This window comes from Carassius carassius, chromosome 37 (assembly GCF_963082965.1).
Source record: "Carassius carassius chromosome 37, fCarCar2.1, whole genome shotgun sequence".
Lineage (NCBI taxonomy): Eukaryota > Metazoa > Chordata > Actinopteri > Cypriniformes > Cyprinidae > Carassius > Carassius carassius.
The window spans coordinates 15,978,962-15,996,477 of NC_081791.1; the positions used below are offsets into that span (position 1 = coordinate 15,978,962).

General features: G+C 36.1%; 1 protein-coding gene across 3 annotated transcripts; it reads left to right on the plus strand.

Annotated features, from left to right (window-relative positions):
* Positions 1 to 6,111: 6,111 nt before the first annotated feature.
* LOC132118170 (alpha-enolase) lies at positions 6,112 to 16,047 on the plus strand. Of its 3 annotated transcripts, none has more exons than XM_059527797.1 (12): positions 6,112 to 6,265; positions 7,682 to 7,776; positions 9,880 to 9,975; positions 10,823 to 10,881; positions 11,540 to 11,609; positions 11,784 to 11,917; positions 12,334 to 12,556; positions 13,663 to 13,860; positions 14,517 to 14,718; positions 14,819 to 14,927; positions 15,022 to 15,080; positions 15,565 to 16,047. In XM_059527797.1, exons 2-12 carry the CDS (start codon positions 7,692 to 7,694, stop codon positions 15,626 to 15,628), a joined length of 1,299 nt encoding a protein of 432 aa, XP_059383780.1. In that variant the 5' UTR covers positions 6,112 to 6,265; positions 7,682 to 7,691; the 3' UTR covers positions 15,629 to 16,047. The 3 variants fall into 3 exon arrangements, with proteins under 3 accessions (XP_059383780.1, XP_059383779.1, XP_059383781.1); XM_059527796.1 differs by lacking the exon at positions 10,823 to 10,881 and adding an exon at positions 11,126 to 11,184; XM_059527798.1 differs by lacking the exon at positions 10,823 to 10,881 and adding an exon at positions 11,126 to 11,184 and having other exon boundaries at positions 6,172 to 6,249; positions 7,662 to 7,776.
* The last annotated feature ends 1,469 nt before the right edge of the window (positions 16,048 to 17,516 follow it).

The following is a 17,516-nucleotide window of genomic DNA, read 5'->3' on the forward strand; positions in this document are numbered from 1 at the left end:
TTTTGTTCAGTGGTTTCTCTTTTTTCTTTTTCATGTTTAGCCTACCTTAAGGATGCACCTTTTTAAAATGATATTTGAATGAATATAGAATTTGCTTTTCTATAGCTGTGCTTTTAATATGTAACCAGTGCTTGAAATGGGCTGGCACGCACCACCGGTACACAGAACCGACACTTCAGTATTTTAGTCTTTAGCGTACTGGCACTTTCTCGTGCGCACTTCTGACATGTTGCTGGTACTGAGACAAAACGTCAGTGTCTGAGTGATTAGAAAGGACACTATAAAGCACACTTCCCAGGAGGTCATTTGAAACAGGTAACTTGTTGTTAATAAATAAACCCTGTTTGAACATGTTTAAAATAATTACAATAAATAATGACTGCGGTCTTAACAACCTGGAGCTGAACATGCTCAAAACAGTGGAGATGATAGTGGACTTAAGGAGAACCTCTTAAGGAGAACTAAATGCTTTGCATTTTCTAGAGAAGAGAAAACCAACAACATGTTACTTAGTAGCAAACAGTCTTCTCAAATGTTTGTCAAATAGCTGGCTAAATCAAACACCTGTTTTATGTCTCATGTTTTAATCACAAACAGAGATGTTCAACACACACTACTGACAGTTATGATAGCTGTCACGACATGTTTTTACAAGCTGTGCCAAGGGAGTGGAAAATTTAAGGGAGAAACTGAGGGACAACAGAAGATTATAATTATAAATCTTACAATGGAAATTTTAATTACAAAATACTAAAGCTATTTGTTAGTAACAATGAAATATGCTGTTTGTGAATTCTAAATATGAAGATGAAGTAAAAAAAAAAAAAAAAGAAATAAAAAGCCAATGCTTAAAGGAGGTACTCGGAGTGAAGGAGCCTGGAGAGAGAAACCACAGAGGTCAATGTTACTTTGTTGACTCTAGAGTTTAGTAGCTGATAATGAAGTAAAGGTGTTGCAGTTAGTAAAGGCAAGAGCTGTGCATAGCACTACTATCCATTACTCACAGAACTCTGTGTGAAAACATGTCTGGAGTTTGCAAAAAGCACAATAACAGTGCAATTGCATTGAGGGAAAACATGTTGTGATCAAGATGTACCTTTTACCTAAATTCAGAATGATATAAGGAGCACAAATCTAACACTGGCCCTGCTGTGGGAATGTTTTTGTCATATATATATATGATATGTACATGTACATGTTCCTGAAGTGGTAGAGCACTGCACTATCAAGCGCAAGGTTGGGGGTTCGATTCCCCGGGAACACATGATATGTAAAAATTGATAGCTTGAATGCACTGTAAGTTGCTTAAGCGTCTGCTAAATGCTTAAATTTAATTTAAACATGACATCGAGGATGACAGTTCCTAAATTAAAATGACTATATATTATGGAAGCATATGGGTAGCGATATTCAATTTGCAATGTAATATGCAAAATGACAATGCAATATGAAAAAATGGCAATGCATTTCTGTATTTACATTTACATTTTCCAATACATTTGTGCAACGTTTGGTGCAAAATGAAAATTAAATTACATAATTTTCATTTGGCATTTCATACACCAGTTTTAATATGTAAATTGAATACTAATTTTAACGATTTATAGGCGTAAGTTGCAAAATTAAAATGAAAATGTATTACAGAAATGATTAGATATGTCTAACATGTTCAAGCAAAAACTGTGGCAAAATTATCATTTAAATGCTAGACACTTACGATTGCATTTTCATTCAATGTCCCGCAAGTAGCAAAATTCAATGTCCACATTGAAAATGCATTCCGAGCCGATCACGTCTCCGCCCCCTCCCGCCATGTCAATCACTGCGTGAACAAGGCGGGGCTTGCAGAAGGTCTGAGACTCAAATCTCAAGAAGAGGATTCAAGTGAGAGAACATGGACAAGACAGTTGGTCCATGTATGTTTTGATCATTTCGGTTTATGGCTTCAATATTTCATTCGCACTTGTGGGCGGCGCTGAAGCGCTCCTTTCATCTGATTGGTCAAATTGCTTCACCTTCAGCTCGGTCTTTTCATTCTTTCAGACAGAATAATGCTGCGTTCCAGGCAGGTTTTTGAGCCCGTAAGTCACGATTTCAAACCACGACTTACGACTTTATAGCATTCCAGGCAAGTCACACCAAACTTCCTGAGCGCAAGCAATTGTAGCTAGATTATTAATTTTATTGCAATGTTATATTGTCCTAACATCGTTTTTTTAACGTGCACCACTTGCGTAAACACTGCATCCATAGGCAATATTATCCGTAGAGGCTGCCCTTGTTGTTTCGCAGGCTATGTGACGCCAGAACACGGAGTACATCTATCTAGTACGAGTTCACGGGTGGGAAGTCACGGGTTTGACTGCTGTTCCAGTGCAGTTTCACGGGTAGAAGGTTGGAAAAACACGGGTTACGGGTTGCCTGGAACACGGCATAAGAGTCAGTGCGAGTGAAGCACTGTAATGTCTGAAACCACCCCTCACTGTTAATTAGCATATTATTTGAATCAGATGATGCTGGCCACATAATTCGTGCTGCTGCGTCCTGCAAATTATTTCTAGGTTATAGTATTGTATAAATATTGTCCCACTGATAAAAACAGTGCAAATAGTTCTGTCTCCTTGGATAAAAGTGAAGTGGAAATAAATATAGTTAAATTTATGAAATAAAATTAAATATGATTTTTTTGGGAAGGTAAGTCTGGCCAGTTATTGAGAATGAGGAGATGTAAGACGACAGCAACACGAGTCAGACGAGTCTGAAGATCTGAGCTGAATTTGGTGAAACATTAAAGTTCTAGTCTGTGTCAATTACTCTCATAATAAATAATAATAATAATGTTACCCTTATTTTTCGGTATAAGTTGCATCAGTCCAAAAATACGTCATGACGAGAAAAAAAACATATATAAGTCGCATTTATTCAGAACCAAGAGAAAACATTACCGTCTACAGCCGCGAGAGGGCGCTCTGGGGTAGGCTACAGGAGCACTGAGCAGCATGGAGCTAATTTTACTATTTTTATTTCAGAAATGTAACAATATTAATTTTTACAATTATTTATTAATGTCACACACACATACCTAGTGCCTTATGACTTAAAAGATGAGAGTGGTAAATGTTACAGACATGGAACTGTTCAGTCTATTATTGATTTTTATTTCCACTTCACTTTTTTCCAAAGAGACAGAACTATTTGCAGTGTATTTATCAGTGGGACAATATTCATACAATACTACAAGCTAGAAATAATTTGCAGGTCTCAGCAGCACGAATTATGTAACCAGCTACATCTGATTCAAGTATTATGCTAATTAACAGTGAGTGGTGGTTTCAGACATTACAGTGCTTCACTCGCACTGACTCTTATTCTGCCTGAAAGAATGAAAAGACCGAGCTGAAGGTGGAGCAATTCGACAGATCAGATGAAAGGAGCGCTTCAGCTCCGCCCACAAGTGCGAATGAAATATTAAAGCCATAAACTGAAATGATCAAAACATACACGGACCAACGGTCTTGTCCATGTTCTCTCACTTGAATCCTCTTCTTGAGATTTGAGTCTCTGACCTTCTGCAAGCCCCGCCTTGTTCACGCAGTGATTGACATGGCGCGAGGGGGCGGAGACGTGATCGGCTCGGAATGCATTTTCAATGTGCACATTGAATTTTGCTACTTGCGGGACATTGAATGAAAATGCAATCGTAAGTGTCTTGACTGTGAGTGTTAATGCATTTAAGAAAAATAGCATTTAAATGATAATTTTGCCACAGTTTTTCCTTGAACATGTTATACATATCTAATCATTTCTGTAATACATTTTCATTTTAATTTTGCAACTTATAAAGCGTTAAATTAGTTTTCATTTTACATATTAAAACTGGTGTATGAAATGGCAAATGAAAATTATGTAATTTAATGTTCATTTTCATTTTGCACCAAACGTTGCACAAATGTATTGGAAAATGTAAATGTAAATACAGAAATGCATTGTCATTTTACATATTGCATTGTCATTTTGCATATTACATTCCAAATTGAATATCGCTACCCATATGCTTCCATAATATATAACTTTCATCCAAATATATAAATCTAGCAAGGGTACGCAGTACAGGAAAATAAGGGTACATGGAAAGATAAAGGTACACAGATAAAAAGTTTAAGAACGTAGTTTGCTATCATTCAAAGACAAAAACTGGTACAGTTAGAGGTTAATATTCTTGTACAAATTTTAATTGTCTAGGACCGTGTGATTTGTGGGTTGATTGAGAATTTAGAAATTACTATTTTGCTGTATTTTGCAGCACTAACAAGACAGATATTTTTGTTCTAATTGCCTCAAGCCTTGTCAGTCTTCAGTGATTTCAAATGAAAACCACATTTCACTGTAACTCAGTGAAAGGAGAGAACTGGTTAAATACTATTGAACATTACTGCTCAGTCAGTAGCACTAAGGCTGATGATACACAGGGCAACTTTTTGAGTAATGTTGCTGGGCAACTTTGGGCAACCCAGGGCCCACGACTGATATAAAGTATCCAGAATTTGTTACCCATTCTCAATGGGAAAGTGCCCAAGCAACATTGCTAGAAAATTTGCCCCATGTATATTCAGTTTAAGAACACTAAGTCAATCTATAGTAACAGTATGGATCTCCACAAGATTTTATAATACTTTTATAATACTCCACAATAAATTAATACTTTTGATCAGCAGTGATGCATCAATTGATCAAAAGTTTACATTTTAAATAAATGCTTTTGAACTTTCTCTTTGTCAAAGAATCCTAAAAAATGATATCACCGCTTTTGACAAAATATTAAGCATTTACCATTAATATTGCACTGCACAACTTTGATAAATGTTTTGTAAGCACCGATACAACATAGAAGAATGATTTATGAAGGATCACGTGACACTGAAGACTGGTTGCTGAAAATTTAACATTGCCATCACAAGAATAAATTGCATTCTAAAGTATATAAAAATATATCTGGCATTTTGTCCATCAGTAATATTTAACAGAATTACTGTTTTATTGTGTTTTAAATCAAATAAATACAACCAACAAATTTTTGAACAGCATAGATTTTGTCAGGAAATCTCTATAGCAGTATATTTCTGGAAAGAAAAATACAAACAAATAAACTTTTTATGCATATAAAATTATAACGCCATTGTATTTCATAACCACGAAGCTCACGAACGATACAGCCTACTGCTTGTCTGAGGACTTGGAGGAAATATGTTGGAAGTCCTATGAGCAGCCATCAGATGGCGTACTAGTAATCTTGCTCAAGGTCATTCAGTGAGGGAGGCTGCCATAGTCAGACGAGAACGCGCACAGCATCACTTGGACCATCGTGTGCGTTAGAGATGTGACATTGAGAATATATTTGGTACAATAATCTTTGTGCTTTCATATTGTTACCATTTGCATATATTGTTGTGTGCTATTGAATACCCAGAATAAAACATAACCATCTAAATACACTTCTAAAGAAACGTGATTTTCTATTTTATAAAAATTAACGCATTGACTCTGTAAAAGCTATATAAAATAAAAAGGAACATAAAGCGCTCATCTATTAAATTAATTTAAGTATCATTTAAAAAGAGTTAAGTGTAACTTAATATATATGTCTATAAATATTTTTGACAAGGGATCGTCATCATATTTTTGAATATTATAACAATAAACCCTTTGAAGCCAGTTGTGCAATCGAATGTACATAATTTTATAAATCACAGTGTAAACTGAGTTTAGAATGACATAAAAGCTGCCATGTCCAATCAGTATCCGTTCACTCGTGTGCACACTCACTGTGACTCAACACTGGTAGTAGGTGATGCTTTGCACGTACTCCACAATGCACCAGTTTCCAGCATAAAACGCGAAAATATTGGAGTCAAAAAGCTTTAAACACAAGATACACTAATAAAGTTCCAGATAATGTCAACAGCATGTAATTAACAACATTGAATTAAAATTAATAAACGCTTTTAGTCAGTGAATTATAATTTCCGCATCTCTATCGAAGGCGGAGTCTCGCCGGTTGAAAACGTGCGTTCTGCCATGCAAACTTATTCGCGTACCGCGTGCGTCGCGACTGACCAATCACAGCACGAGAAGCGCTCTCGCGCTGACTGCTTCCTTCCTGAATCCTGATGCCCTACACTTAACTGCGCCAGAGCAACAGCTTCTGCCTTCTCTGCTCTCTGCACCACGCTCAGCTCTTGACTTCGCGCCGTCTAGACCAGAAACGGTAAGGTGAATGCAGGGTGTGTGTTGTAGCTTTTATATTTTAAAAGTTAAAAACATTTGTCATGAATAATAAGATGTGCTAAATCAGGGGTCGTGATGTTCTAGCGAGTTATGCAATACTGATGAAGGTGATGCTTTCGTGCGATGACGTCCTCTAGAATCGGAGTATTCGGTTACTATTATCTCAACACTGCAACATTTATGAGATTGGAAAGATATGTAACTGGACACATTACTATTATTTATTTTGTAGCTTTTAAACGTTGCAATAGATTTATTTTAGAATTATATTTAATTATTAGTGTGATATATTATTATCACCACACCTTTTTTGATGGTCATCACAGATATTTAAAATCTTGAATTTGAAGCTTATTTAAATGTAATTCTCGATATAAATCTGTTACAATTTAGCGCAACATTTTCTCTGTGGACTGCAGACAGAAGGCCAGTCACTTGTTACTGTCTGTCTCAGTTAACCCAACCCACTGTGTTGTGGCCAGTGGGAAGTTTCCACAGACATTTAAGGCTACAGGATTTTCCATTGGTCCAAATGAAGTGTATGTGTTTTTTAAGCATAATGCTAGAGGATTTGAGTGTCACTACATGTTTTAAATGTTCAGTACAGCTGCATTTTTAGCCGAACAGGTGCTGACAGCCGAAAGGCTCAGCTTTTCTTGGCTGGAGTGGGAAATAGGCACTTAAATAAGTCATAAAGTTAGTGTGTTCTCAACTTCTGGTGCCTGTTACTCATGTTGACTGTCAGAATGGGGTGGGTTACTCACTTTTTTACTTGTTAGTCCTTTGGTGACTGCATTAACTGAAACTCCAGATCATATAAAGAGTGGCTTCTGATGAAATGATGTGAAAAAGTGTAGAACCTTCCTGATCTTTGACTCAGTTTGGAATAGTTGAGTCATTTCCTAATGGGGAAATCACCACAAGGCCTTCAGTGGGACTAGCTATGACTAGAAGTTAAATTTATATTTCCATTTCTTATAAAGCATAACTATATTACTATTTTTATATAAAAAATATTTTTAAATTAGTGTAATTCATTAAAAATACTAAAGTTATATTTTGTCTGAATTAATTCACAATAAAATACTGAAAACTGTGATGCGAGTTTATACATCACCACTCTATAAATAAAAAATTCATATTTATATTGAGATTTGCTAATGTATTCATGAAAAAGTTATATTAGTGTTTAAGGCTTTATATAATCTAAATGTAAAAATAGAGTAAATATGCTTTAACAGTTACATTTTCCATATTTGGTCGATGCAGATATATAAATAAATAAATAGACCAATAACTGATATGATACCAATACATTGTACATCTGTAACCATAAGTGTTATTTTGTGGCTGTCTGATATGTTTGTCAGCTCCAGTTTTTTTTTTTTCTGCTCAGAAACTGCAACATGTCCATCCTGAAGATCCACGCTCGTGAAATCTTTGACTCCCGTGGAAACCCCACTGTGGAGGTTGATCTGTACACCAAGAAAGGTATGTGATGCTAAACAATTGTATTAATAATTCACAATTTAACACTTAATAACACTTCAGATTTTTATTTTTAATACTAAAACAAAAAGAATCACATATATGTATACTGATCTGATGATTCTTTCAGGAAGCTTAATCCATTTTTCAATGTGCCAGTAAATACAAAAATGGGTCCATTTTAGAGATAAAAAGCATCGTCCATCAGCACTGTCTCTTCAACCGCAGAGCAGTCCATTAGAAGTTGAACATCAATATAAAGCGACAGTAATTGACCTTGTGTGTGGTGTTATTGGGGCGTACAGTCTAAATGCTGTTGCAGTTTTCACATGGGTGAGCTTCTGAGCTGCTCTCTGCCTATTCAGGCCCTCATGTTGGTGTCCAATAGCATATAGTCGACGTATCAGGTGGTAGGTGGTTATAAATAGCTGAAGTAATGCATACCACTTGGAACACAAAAAGTAATTCTATTCAAGTTTGGGATAAGTAAGATTTTTACTTTTGATTATGTTTATTATTATAATTTAAATAAATTAATACTTTTATTCAGAAATAAAGTATTAAATTAATCAAAAGTTGGAGTAAAGTTTTTTTTTTTTTTTTACTTTCTATTCATCAAAAGAAAATGATTATGATTATATTAAGTTGTATTAAGCAGCACAATAGTTTTATTGGCTGCTGAAAATTCAGCTCTGCCATCACAGGAATAAATGATATTTTAAAATAGGCTATATTATAATATTTAAAACATGTTTATAATAATTTAAAATATAATAAAATAAAAACACAGTTATTTTAAATTGAACCACATAAAAAAAATAAAAATAAAAATCTTACAGACTCTGTACAAACTTTGAAATGGTGGTGTACAGAATTTAGACTTGTTGCCTAATCGGATCTCATAGTAATGTTTTGATCATTTGCAACAATGCTTACAAGCATGTACTTGATTTTGTAACTTGCTTTTTGTCCTTTCCCCTACACACAAATGTAACACAAGGTGGTGCCTTGCCCTCTAACACATGCCCAGAATTTTAATTATGTTTAGTGAATGACAATTTTGAAAGATTGAGGCTGGCAAGAGAACAAATATGTAGAATATCTCTTCTGCCAGATTGTATTGAACAGAGAGGGAGTTGGCTTACTTTGCCAGGTTCGTCTTTGAAGGTGATGAATGTGGGTTTTTTATAGGGACTAATATGTAGAAAGTTTATTCATCTTCTGCTGATGTTCTTGTACTTTTCCGCTCAGTCCCAGATGTATGAAAACAAATGGTGACAACTCACCCAAACCTAATGTGTCTGTGTGTATTTGAGCGCAGCTTAATGAATGTGTTTTGATTAGTATTAGGACTGGAAAAATACAGCTTAACTTCTAACTAGTGCACAATTTCTAAGATTTTGATTCATTGGATTTGCAAAGCAATTCATAGAAATGATTGGATCAGTGTATTAACACAGATATGTTACAAAGATCAAAACAAGGCATTATTGCCTGTTTTATAGGTTTGGATTGGTGGAAATGATTGGTTAGGTACAGACTTATTATGTAAGAGTTGATGTGTTTCTGGTTAAGCTTTAAATCCGTTTTCAACTTCACGCTCTGGCAACCGACTTATGCTGAGCTGATTGAATATGCATGTGCAGATTTGCCACAATCGGAGTCAAAATATGCCATCTTGTAGTGCATGTGTGCCAGCCTTAATCAGGGGGTGTCCCTTTCTCTCAGGAGGTTACATCACAAGAGGAAACCCCCTTAACATCACTTTTTAACATGAGTTTGGCTGATAAAAAAATTCCTTGAGGTACCATGCTTGTCAATTGTTTAATCAATCGATTATTTCTTTCTTTAAAGATATTATGTACTATATACTGACATGTGGTATGAGATACTTTTTTTTTTATTTTTCTTTGTGATCCTGTTGCGTAATCTCTTTTGCATTAAGGAGGTGTGTCCAACCATTCCTTATATGGTAGACCAGCTGTGACTTCAGTGGTTCTAGCAGGAAATTCTGCAGACAGATTTCTGCAAATCTAGGCAGGGTTGTTTGTACATTATTTATAACCATAATCATTCACAGGTTTCCATGTATTTATTGTTCAACAGGTCTCTTCAGAGCTGCAGTGCCCAGCGGCGCTTCTACTGGCATCTATGAAGCCCTTGAACTCCGTGACAATGACAAGACACGTTATCTGGGCAAAGGTTTGTATTTCAGAGATATATATATATAATTTTTTTTAATTACTTTTATTCAACAAGGACACATTAGATTATTCAAAGGTGACAGTAAAGACATTTTACAATGTCACAAAAGATGCTGTTTTTTTATTTTTTTTCATCAAAGAATCTTGAAAAAATGTTTCTTGGGTATATTAACATTAGAATGATTTCTACTGGCTGCTGAAAAATCAGCTTTGCTTAAAATTATTATTATTTTTAAATTGTAATTATATTTCACAGTACTGTTTTATTGTGTTATTGATCAAACAAAAAGCATAGGAGACTTCTTTCAGAAACTTTAAAAAAAATCTTACTGACCACAAACCTTTTAACAGTAGCGTATAAAAATAGAATAACATTTTCAATGTGAAAACTCATTTTGTATCATGCTTGATTTGTTATGTTTTACAAATATACATAATTCAAGTACCGTATTGTCCGGACTATAAGTCGCACTTTTTTTCATAGTTTGGCTGGTCCTGCGACTTATAGTCAGATGCAACTTATTTATCAAAATTAATTTGACATGAACCGAGAGAAATGAACCAAGAGAAAACATTATGTATAACATATGGACTGATGCGACTTATACTTAGGTGTGACTTATAGTCCGAAAAATACGGTATATATCATACTTCATAATAACATCCAGAAAAAATCTGAATGAAATTAAGAATGTACTGCATTTATTTATTTTTAAACCTTCATTTCTTAATTTCTGTGACATCCATCATTTCCTCAGTTTTTTTTCAAGGGTTTCATCTACACTGCACTGTTTCTTTTCTCCTCTCATCCTCTCTTTCTTCTGCCATCTTTTCTCCTCTGTCAGGGGTGAAAAGAGCTGTTAAATATGTAAATGAGTTCTTGGCCCCTGCTTTGTGTAATCAGGTAAATTAGCGTGTGTATTAACTGAAGTGAGGAACTTAACCCCTTTTGATAAAGCACAGAAGTAGCATGAGCCTTCTTTGAGTTTGCTTTGCTGACTAACCCCAGCAGGTATTTGTAGATGATCACAGATGTTTTCATTGAAAATAAAGCACCTATCTGCTCTGTGATCATCTAGTCATGTCTGCTCTGCATGTTCATCCACTCCTTGGCCTGGGTCAGTGATGGTCTGCTTGTGTTCCTGCAGGTGTCTCAAAAGCTGTTGAGCATATCAATAAATCAATTGCACCTGCACTGGTTAGCCAGGTAGGAATATTTGTTCTTTGACTAACATGATAATGTATACTGTCGATGAGTTGTGGTTATTCATAATATACAAAAGAGGCACTGAAAGATTATCTGAGAGAATTAGAAAAGTTCAGAGCCATGATTATAAGTGGTAAGTGTCTTGTTGTGAATATTAACTAACGTCTGGAATAAAAAAAATAGCGTTTCATCATCTCTAAAGACAATTATAAAGATAAAAACCTCCCACTAATCTCACAATGCTGTGAATGCTGTAAAGTTGCATTTGTTCTATGCTAAAAGAAGTTTGTGTGAATGCCAAACTCCTTGAGTTATGATTGATATTGCCAGTAATCTATCTTTTGTGCTTAAACAGAACGTGTCCGTCTTGGAGCAGGAGAAGATTGATAAGCTGATGCTTGATATGGATGGCACTGAAAACAAGTGTAAGCATATTAATATGATTAAGTGTTTCGTTATAGTTACGATTCCTTGAGTTGCCAGAACAGAATTTATTCACGGTACGAAAGCGTAATTTTTCACAGCTCTTCACGCCGGCTTATAAAGACTCTCAAATATGCATCCATTATTTCAATGAATGTGCTCCCTTGAATTCGCAGCAAAGTTTGGTGCCAATGCCATCCTGGGTGTTTCCCTGGCCGTGTGCAAGGCTGGTGCTGCAGAGAAGGGCGTCCCCCTCTACCGCCACATCGCAGACCTCGCTGGCAACCCAGAAGTCATTCTCCCTGTCCCTGTACGTGCTCACAATAATAACCTGAATAATTATCAGTCTTTACTGATGTACATTACAATGTTTAACTGGTTTCAATCCACCTATATGATGCAAATTTTGCAATACATTTTTTAAATTCTGTAAATAAAGCAAAATTCAAACACATTTACTAAATCAGTTCTTAGATGTGCATCTAAAAAGGAATGTGCCTTTGCCCTGAACAAGTCATGTGATTGAATACATCAGAACTATTTGTGTGCTCAGTACAAGTTGAAATTATTTAAAAAATGTATTATAAATATTATAAGCTAAAGTCAGCCACAATTGCTGCATACTTACCTACATCTCTGTCTGGAATAAATGCCCAATGTCATAAACCAACATTACTGAAAGATGCAGACTATGACGCACTTTAAATAGAGTGTCTGTTTTCAAAGGCCTTCAACGTTATCAACGGCGGCTCCCACGCTGGAAACAAGCTGGCCATGCAGGAGTTCATGATCCTGCCTGTCGGTGCTAGCAACTTCAAAGAGGCCATGCGCATTGGTGCTGAAGTTTATCACAACCTGAAGAATGTCATTAAGCAGAAGTACGGCCAAGATGCCACCAATGTTGGCGATGAAGGTGGCTTCGCTCCCAACATCCTTGAGAACAAAGAAGGTGAGAGTCAGGAGCTGTGTGATAACCGGTCTAGATGTAGATCTGCCTCAGTTTCATGGAGCAGATTTTTAAGAATGTAAATACTACAGTAATTCCACCATAAATATAAAACATATTCACGGGAAAACATACTTTGGGAATTAAATGTAAACTATCCGTTTGATCTTAGAAATGATTTACATTTATAACCAAATTATTTTTTAGCCACTGGTAAGCAAACAAGTACAGATAAGCGCTAATATACAATATGGTAAAAGATACAGAGGCAACACTTGAGATAACTAAAGGAGTTATAGATTATAGTTATCTTGATTATAGATAAGCGGGTTTACAAACATGACCACTGAACAACAAAATGTTTGAGTTACTATGAATCATTACCGAAACTTGCTCAGTCCTTCAAAACTAATTTCAATCAAACAACAAATGGTTTTCATTTGAAGATCTGCTGCATTGGTATAATTGAATTGAAGCTAGTGAAGTTCTGCAGCTGAGGCCAACTCTCTGGGGAATTCTGGGAATGCGCATGACCTTAGTGTTGCCTGCAAATCATAGCCATAACATCAGTCCATTTCAGAGAAAAATAATGTAGAGTCCTTCACATTTAATTGGATTACTTATTCTGTGTATGTCTTAAATATTTATCCTGTTCTTTACACATATTGTTATTTTTACAATTAATTTAGTTGATGTAGGTTAAAAGCTTACGTCTAATAAGCATAGCACCATGAAATATATATTTTCAAGATGCAATTATGTTTAAACAAAGTACAAATCAATGCCTGAACTGATTATTTGGCTGTAGCTAATATAAACTGGAGAAATATTAATGGTTTGTTATGAGTGATTACAGATGTTTTGGGCATTTGATATGAAATACTTTTGGGAAGTTAACATTCGGCATTGAATGTTTGGATATTTAAAACTGCATTTGTCAGACTGCAGAACCATTAAAACAAACTAGTGAAGGCAAGGGTAAGATTTAATAGTGTAAAAAATGTACGTGAAACTTAAAACATATACTTTATCTTTATACATTTCATCCTAAAAGCCTTATGAAAAAAAAAAAAAAAAAAAAAGATGCATCAACTACATATGTTTTTCAGCTCTGGAGCTGCTGAAGAATGCCATTGGCAAAGCCGGCTACACTGACAAGATTGTGATCGGCATGGACGTGGCCGCCTCTGAGTTCTACAAGGATGGCAAGTACGACCTGGACTTCAAATCACCTGATGACTCCAGCCGTTATATCAGCCCTGACCAGCTGGCTGACCTCTACAAGAGCTTCGTCAAGGATTATCCTGGTCAGTGTCCCTGATCTTTAGTGTCACTGTATGAGAGAGTCTGATACACTACTATAGTGACAACTGCTTAGTGCGAATCTGAAGTCAGAGTATCTATGTAGACAAATTATGTGATATATAAACATGAAACAAATTTAATTAATAGTAATTTTAGTAATAATAATAATCTAGTGCAGGAACTGATGTTAAACCTTATTGTAAAGTGTTACCAAAACACGTTTTCCTTATCTTAGTGTGTTTACACGAACACAAGTTCTTCCCTCGTGTCTTTTGGGTATCTTTAGATCACCAAAAATAGGCAGAGGTATTTGAAGAGATCCAGCAGTGAATGAAACCCTGCTGTGGGGGTGAGAGTCTTAACAGGGGTTATTTAACCCCCGAGAGGCCAGTCAGCAGTTCTCCAGATTTACAGAAGGAACATTATAAGGACACTGAAGTCTGGAGTAATGACTGTTGAAAATTCAGCATTGCAATCACAGGAATAAATTAATTTTTTAAAATATATTCAAATAGATAATAGTTATTTTACATTTAGCATTTAAATTAGCACCTTTAGCATTTTTGCAATTTGATGATCCTTTATTTAAACGATAGACAGATAGATTTGAACTTTAACTGCAGTTCAAATCAATAAAGTTCTATCTTTTGCTCCTCAGTGGTGTCCATTGAGGATCCATTTGACCAGGATGACTGGCAGGCCTGGACCAACTTCACTGCCAGCACTAACATCCAGGTGGTGGGTGATGACCTCACGGTGACCAACCCCAAGCGCATCGCTAAAGCTGTGTCTGACAAGGCCTGCAACTGCCTGCTGCTCAAAGTCAACCAGATCGGATCCGTCACCGAGTCCCTTCAGGCGTAAGTATTTCTGATGTCTTGCACTGTGGATGTGGATATTTTTACAACTAATGTTTAGGTTCATGTGATTTTTTTATGTAATGTGTCTTCCTTTGTTTAGCTGTAAGATGGCCCAGTCTAATGGATGGGGTGTGATGGTCAGCCATCGTTCTGGAGAGACAGAGGACACCTTCATCGCTGACCTTGTGGTCGGACTCTGCACTGGCCAGGTATAAAGCTTGCCAAGCACCGTCTTATCCAAGGTTGGCCAATGCTGTGTAGGGAATTGCAAAGTAAACTGTCTTTTTTTTCTCTCTCTCTCAGATCAAGACTGGTGCTCCCTGCCGGTCTGAGCGCCTGGCCAAGTACAATCAGCTGCTGAGGTGAGCGCTTGCATTTGTACATCATTACATTTTTATACAAGCTCTTTGCCTGGAATAGTTGATTCTGATTGGTCAATAGAGGTCATGTGACACTGAAGACTGGAGTAATGGCTTTGCCATCACAGGAATAAATTACTTTTTAAAATATATTCAAATAGAAGAATTACTATAAATTGTAATAAATTTTCACATATGTTTTTATTGTTTTTTTTTACTGCTGTATTTTTTTTTTACAAATAAATGAAGACCTGGTGAGCATAAGAAATAAATCCTACCAACCTCAAACTGTTAAATGGTTCCACTCTTCAGTATTACTTGTTCATTTACAGACTAAAGAGATCCATGATTTCTTTTTCCTGCATAGTTTCTTTTTGCTAATCCTTACATCTATAATATATAACATTAAGTACCAGTCTGCATGTCTTAAGTTGTTTAAAGTGAGTGAAATTTCAAGATTGATTTTGACATTGTTTGACGTCTGCAGGATTGAGGAGGAGCTTGGAGACAAGGCTCGTTTCGCTGGCAAGAACTTCAGGAGGCCAATCTGAAGTGGCGGCCCGTCTTCAGTCTTAGTGTGTTCATTGTGCTTACTCTCCCACACATAAAGCCACACAATGCCAGCTCCTGTAGAATGGAGACTAGATGGAAACGCAGTGAATTCAAAGGTCCAGATCTGTAGTCAATAGCACAGAATACTGCTCTCCATGATAGCCCTTGTCCCCATCCACATCTATGCTTTGCTTTCCAAAAAGCATCAGTCCTTTATTGTGTCTCTGTGTTGTGTGAGAAAGCTTTGTTTAGCTTCTTGTGAGTTGTAGTGATTCTGGTGCTCCACAGAGTATTTTAGCAAAGAACTAAAGCTGTTCACTGTGCTGCAGTGTGCAGCATGAGTATGTGCATTGTGTTGCTTTTGAGAAGTGTTAGTTCTATATGCGTGGCATAATAAATAAATGATCCCTATTAAAATGGAAGAGTGTGGGTAAAGCTTATATATATATATCTACTTATCAAGTCAAGTCTTTATTTTTATTTTGCCAGAACGACCCACATCGCCTGGAATTCATTTTGGTGAATTGGCTTACACAAGACAGTACAACATAACATATTATACAATAAAAACATGAAATCTAAACAGAAAACAAATACTTAAATTACTGCTAATAATTAGTAATAAAGCTAATCAGACAAAGTGCTAGTGCATTTAGTAACCCTAAGAAGAAGGAGGGCATAGCTGTGTCTGTAAAAGGAAAGTAGATAGAGATTGTTGTTGTGAGTTGAGAGCCCTCACAGCCTGCGGGTAAGTGCTATTAGAAAAACGGGTGGTTCTGGATCTTATGCTTCCTAACATTCTGCCTGATGGTAGAGGGATGAAAAGGGAATTAGCAGGGTGTGATGAATCCTTGAGGATTTTCAGACCAGTTTTGAGTAGACGGATGTTATAGATGTCACAGATCTTAGGGAGGTCCAACCCAATTATTCTTGACGCAGTGCTAACTACCCTGTTCAATGTAGAATTATCCTCCGCCGAGCAGCTACCCCACCATACGGTGATGGAGAAAGTGGGAATGCTCTCTATCACAGCCCTGTAAAAGTGGAGCATTCCAGCCTTGGACACTTTAAATTTTCTAATTTGTCTCAGAAAGAAAAGTCGCTGCTGAGCTTTTTTAACAATCTGGCTGACATTAAGGTTCCATTTAAGACTGGAGTATATGGTGGTCCCAAGGAACCTGAAACTTTCCACCCACTCTACAGTTTTGTCCTTGATGGCCAGGGGTTGGAGCGACTTAATATTTTTGCTCCTAAAATCAACAACCATCTCCTTGGTTTTGGAGATGTTAATGGAAAAGTTGTTAATTGTGCACCACTCAGCCAGTAAGGATACTTCTGTTCTGTAGGCCGATTCATCATCGTTAGTAATGAGGCCTACCACAGTGGTATCGTCTTGATGTCATGATGAGAAAAACAGTGATTGGTATAAAAAAAGAGTATAAAAGGGGAGACAGAACACATCCCTGGGGGGCGCCAATGCTGGTGGACATTGATTTTGACAAAAGGTTATTAACCCTAACCACTTGAGATCTATCAGTTAAAAAGTCAAGAATCCACTTACATATGGACTCCTTAACCCCCAGCCCCAGGAGTTTGTCACACAATTTCTTTGGTATAATATTATTAAAAGCAGAACTAAAATCAATAAATAAAACCCAAATATTAATCTACTTAGTATAAACAAAACTTTGTAATTTGCCATTTTATATATATATATATATATATATATATATTTATATATATATATATATTATGCATTTACATCATCAGTTGGTGAGGCTTATATTTATCTACTTAACACACAGTAGTAGTGTATAAATCCATTAGACATACTAATGCATTTACATTATCAGTTCAAATAATAAAACATCAATAATTCACAAAAAA

Bases quoted from the DNA above. Each gene is read 5' to 3' on its own strand.
- LOC132118170 (XM_059527797.1), top strand. From the start codon at position 7,692: ATGTCCATCCTGAAGATCCACGCTCGTGAAATCTTTGACTCCCGTGGA. The intron at 11,918-12,333 runs GTACGTGCTCAC...CTGTTTTCAAAG, and splicing joins AAGTCATTCTCCCTGTCCCT to GCCTTCAACGTTATCAACGG. The intron at 14,719-14,818 runs GTAAGTATTTCT...TCCTTTGTTTAG, and splicing joins GTCACCGAGTCCCTTCAGGC to CTGTAAGATGGCCCAGTCTA.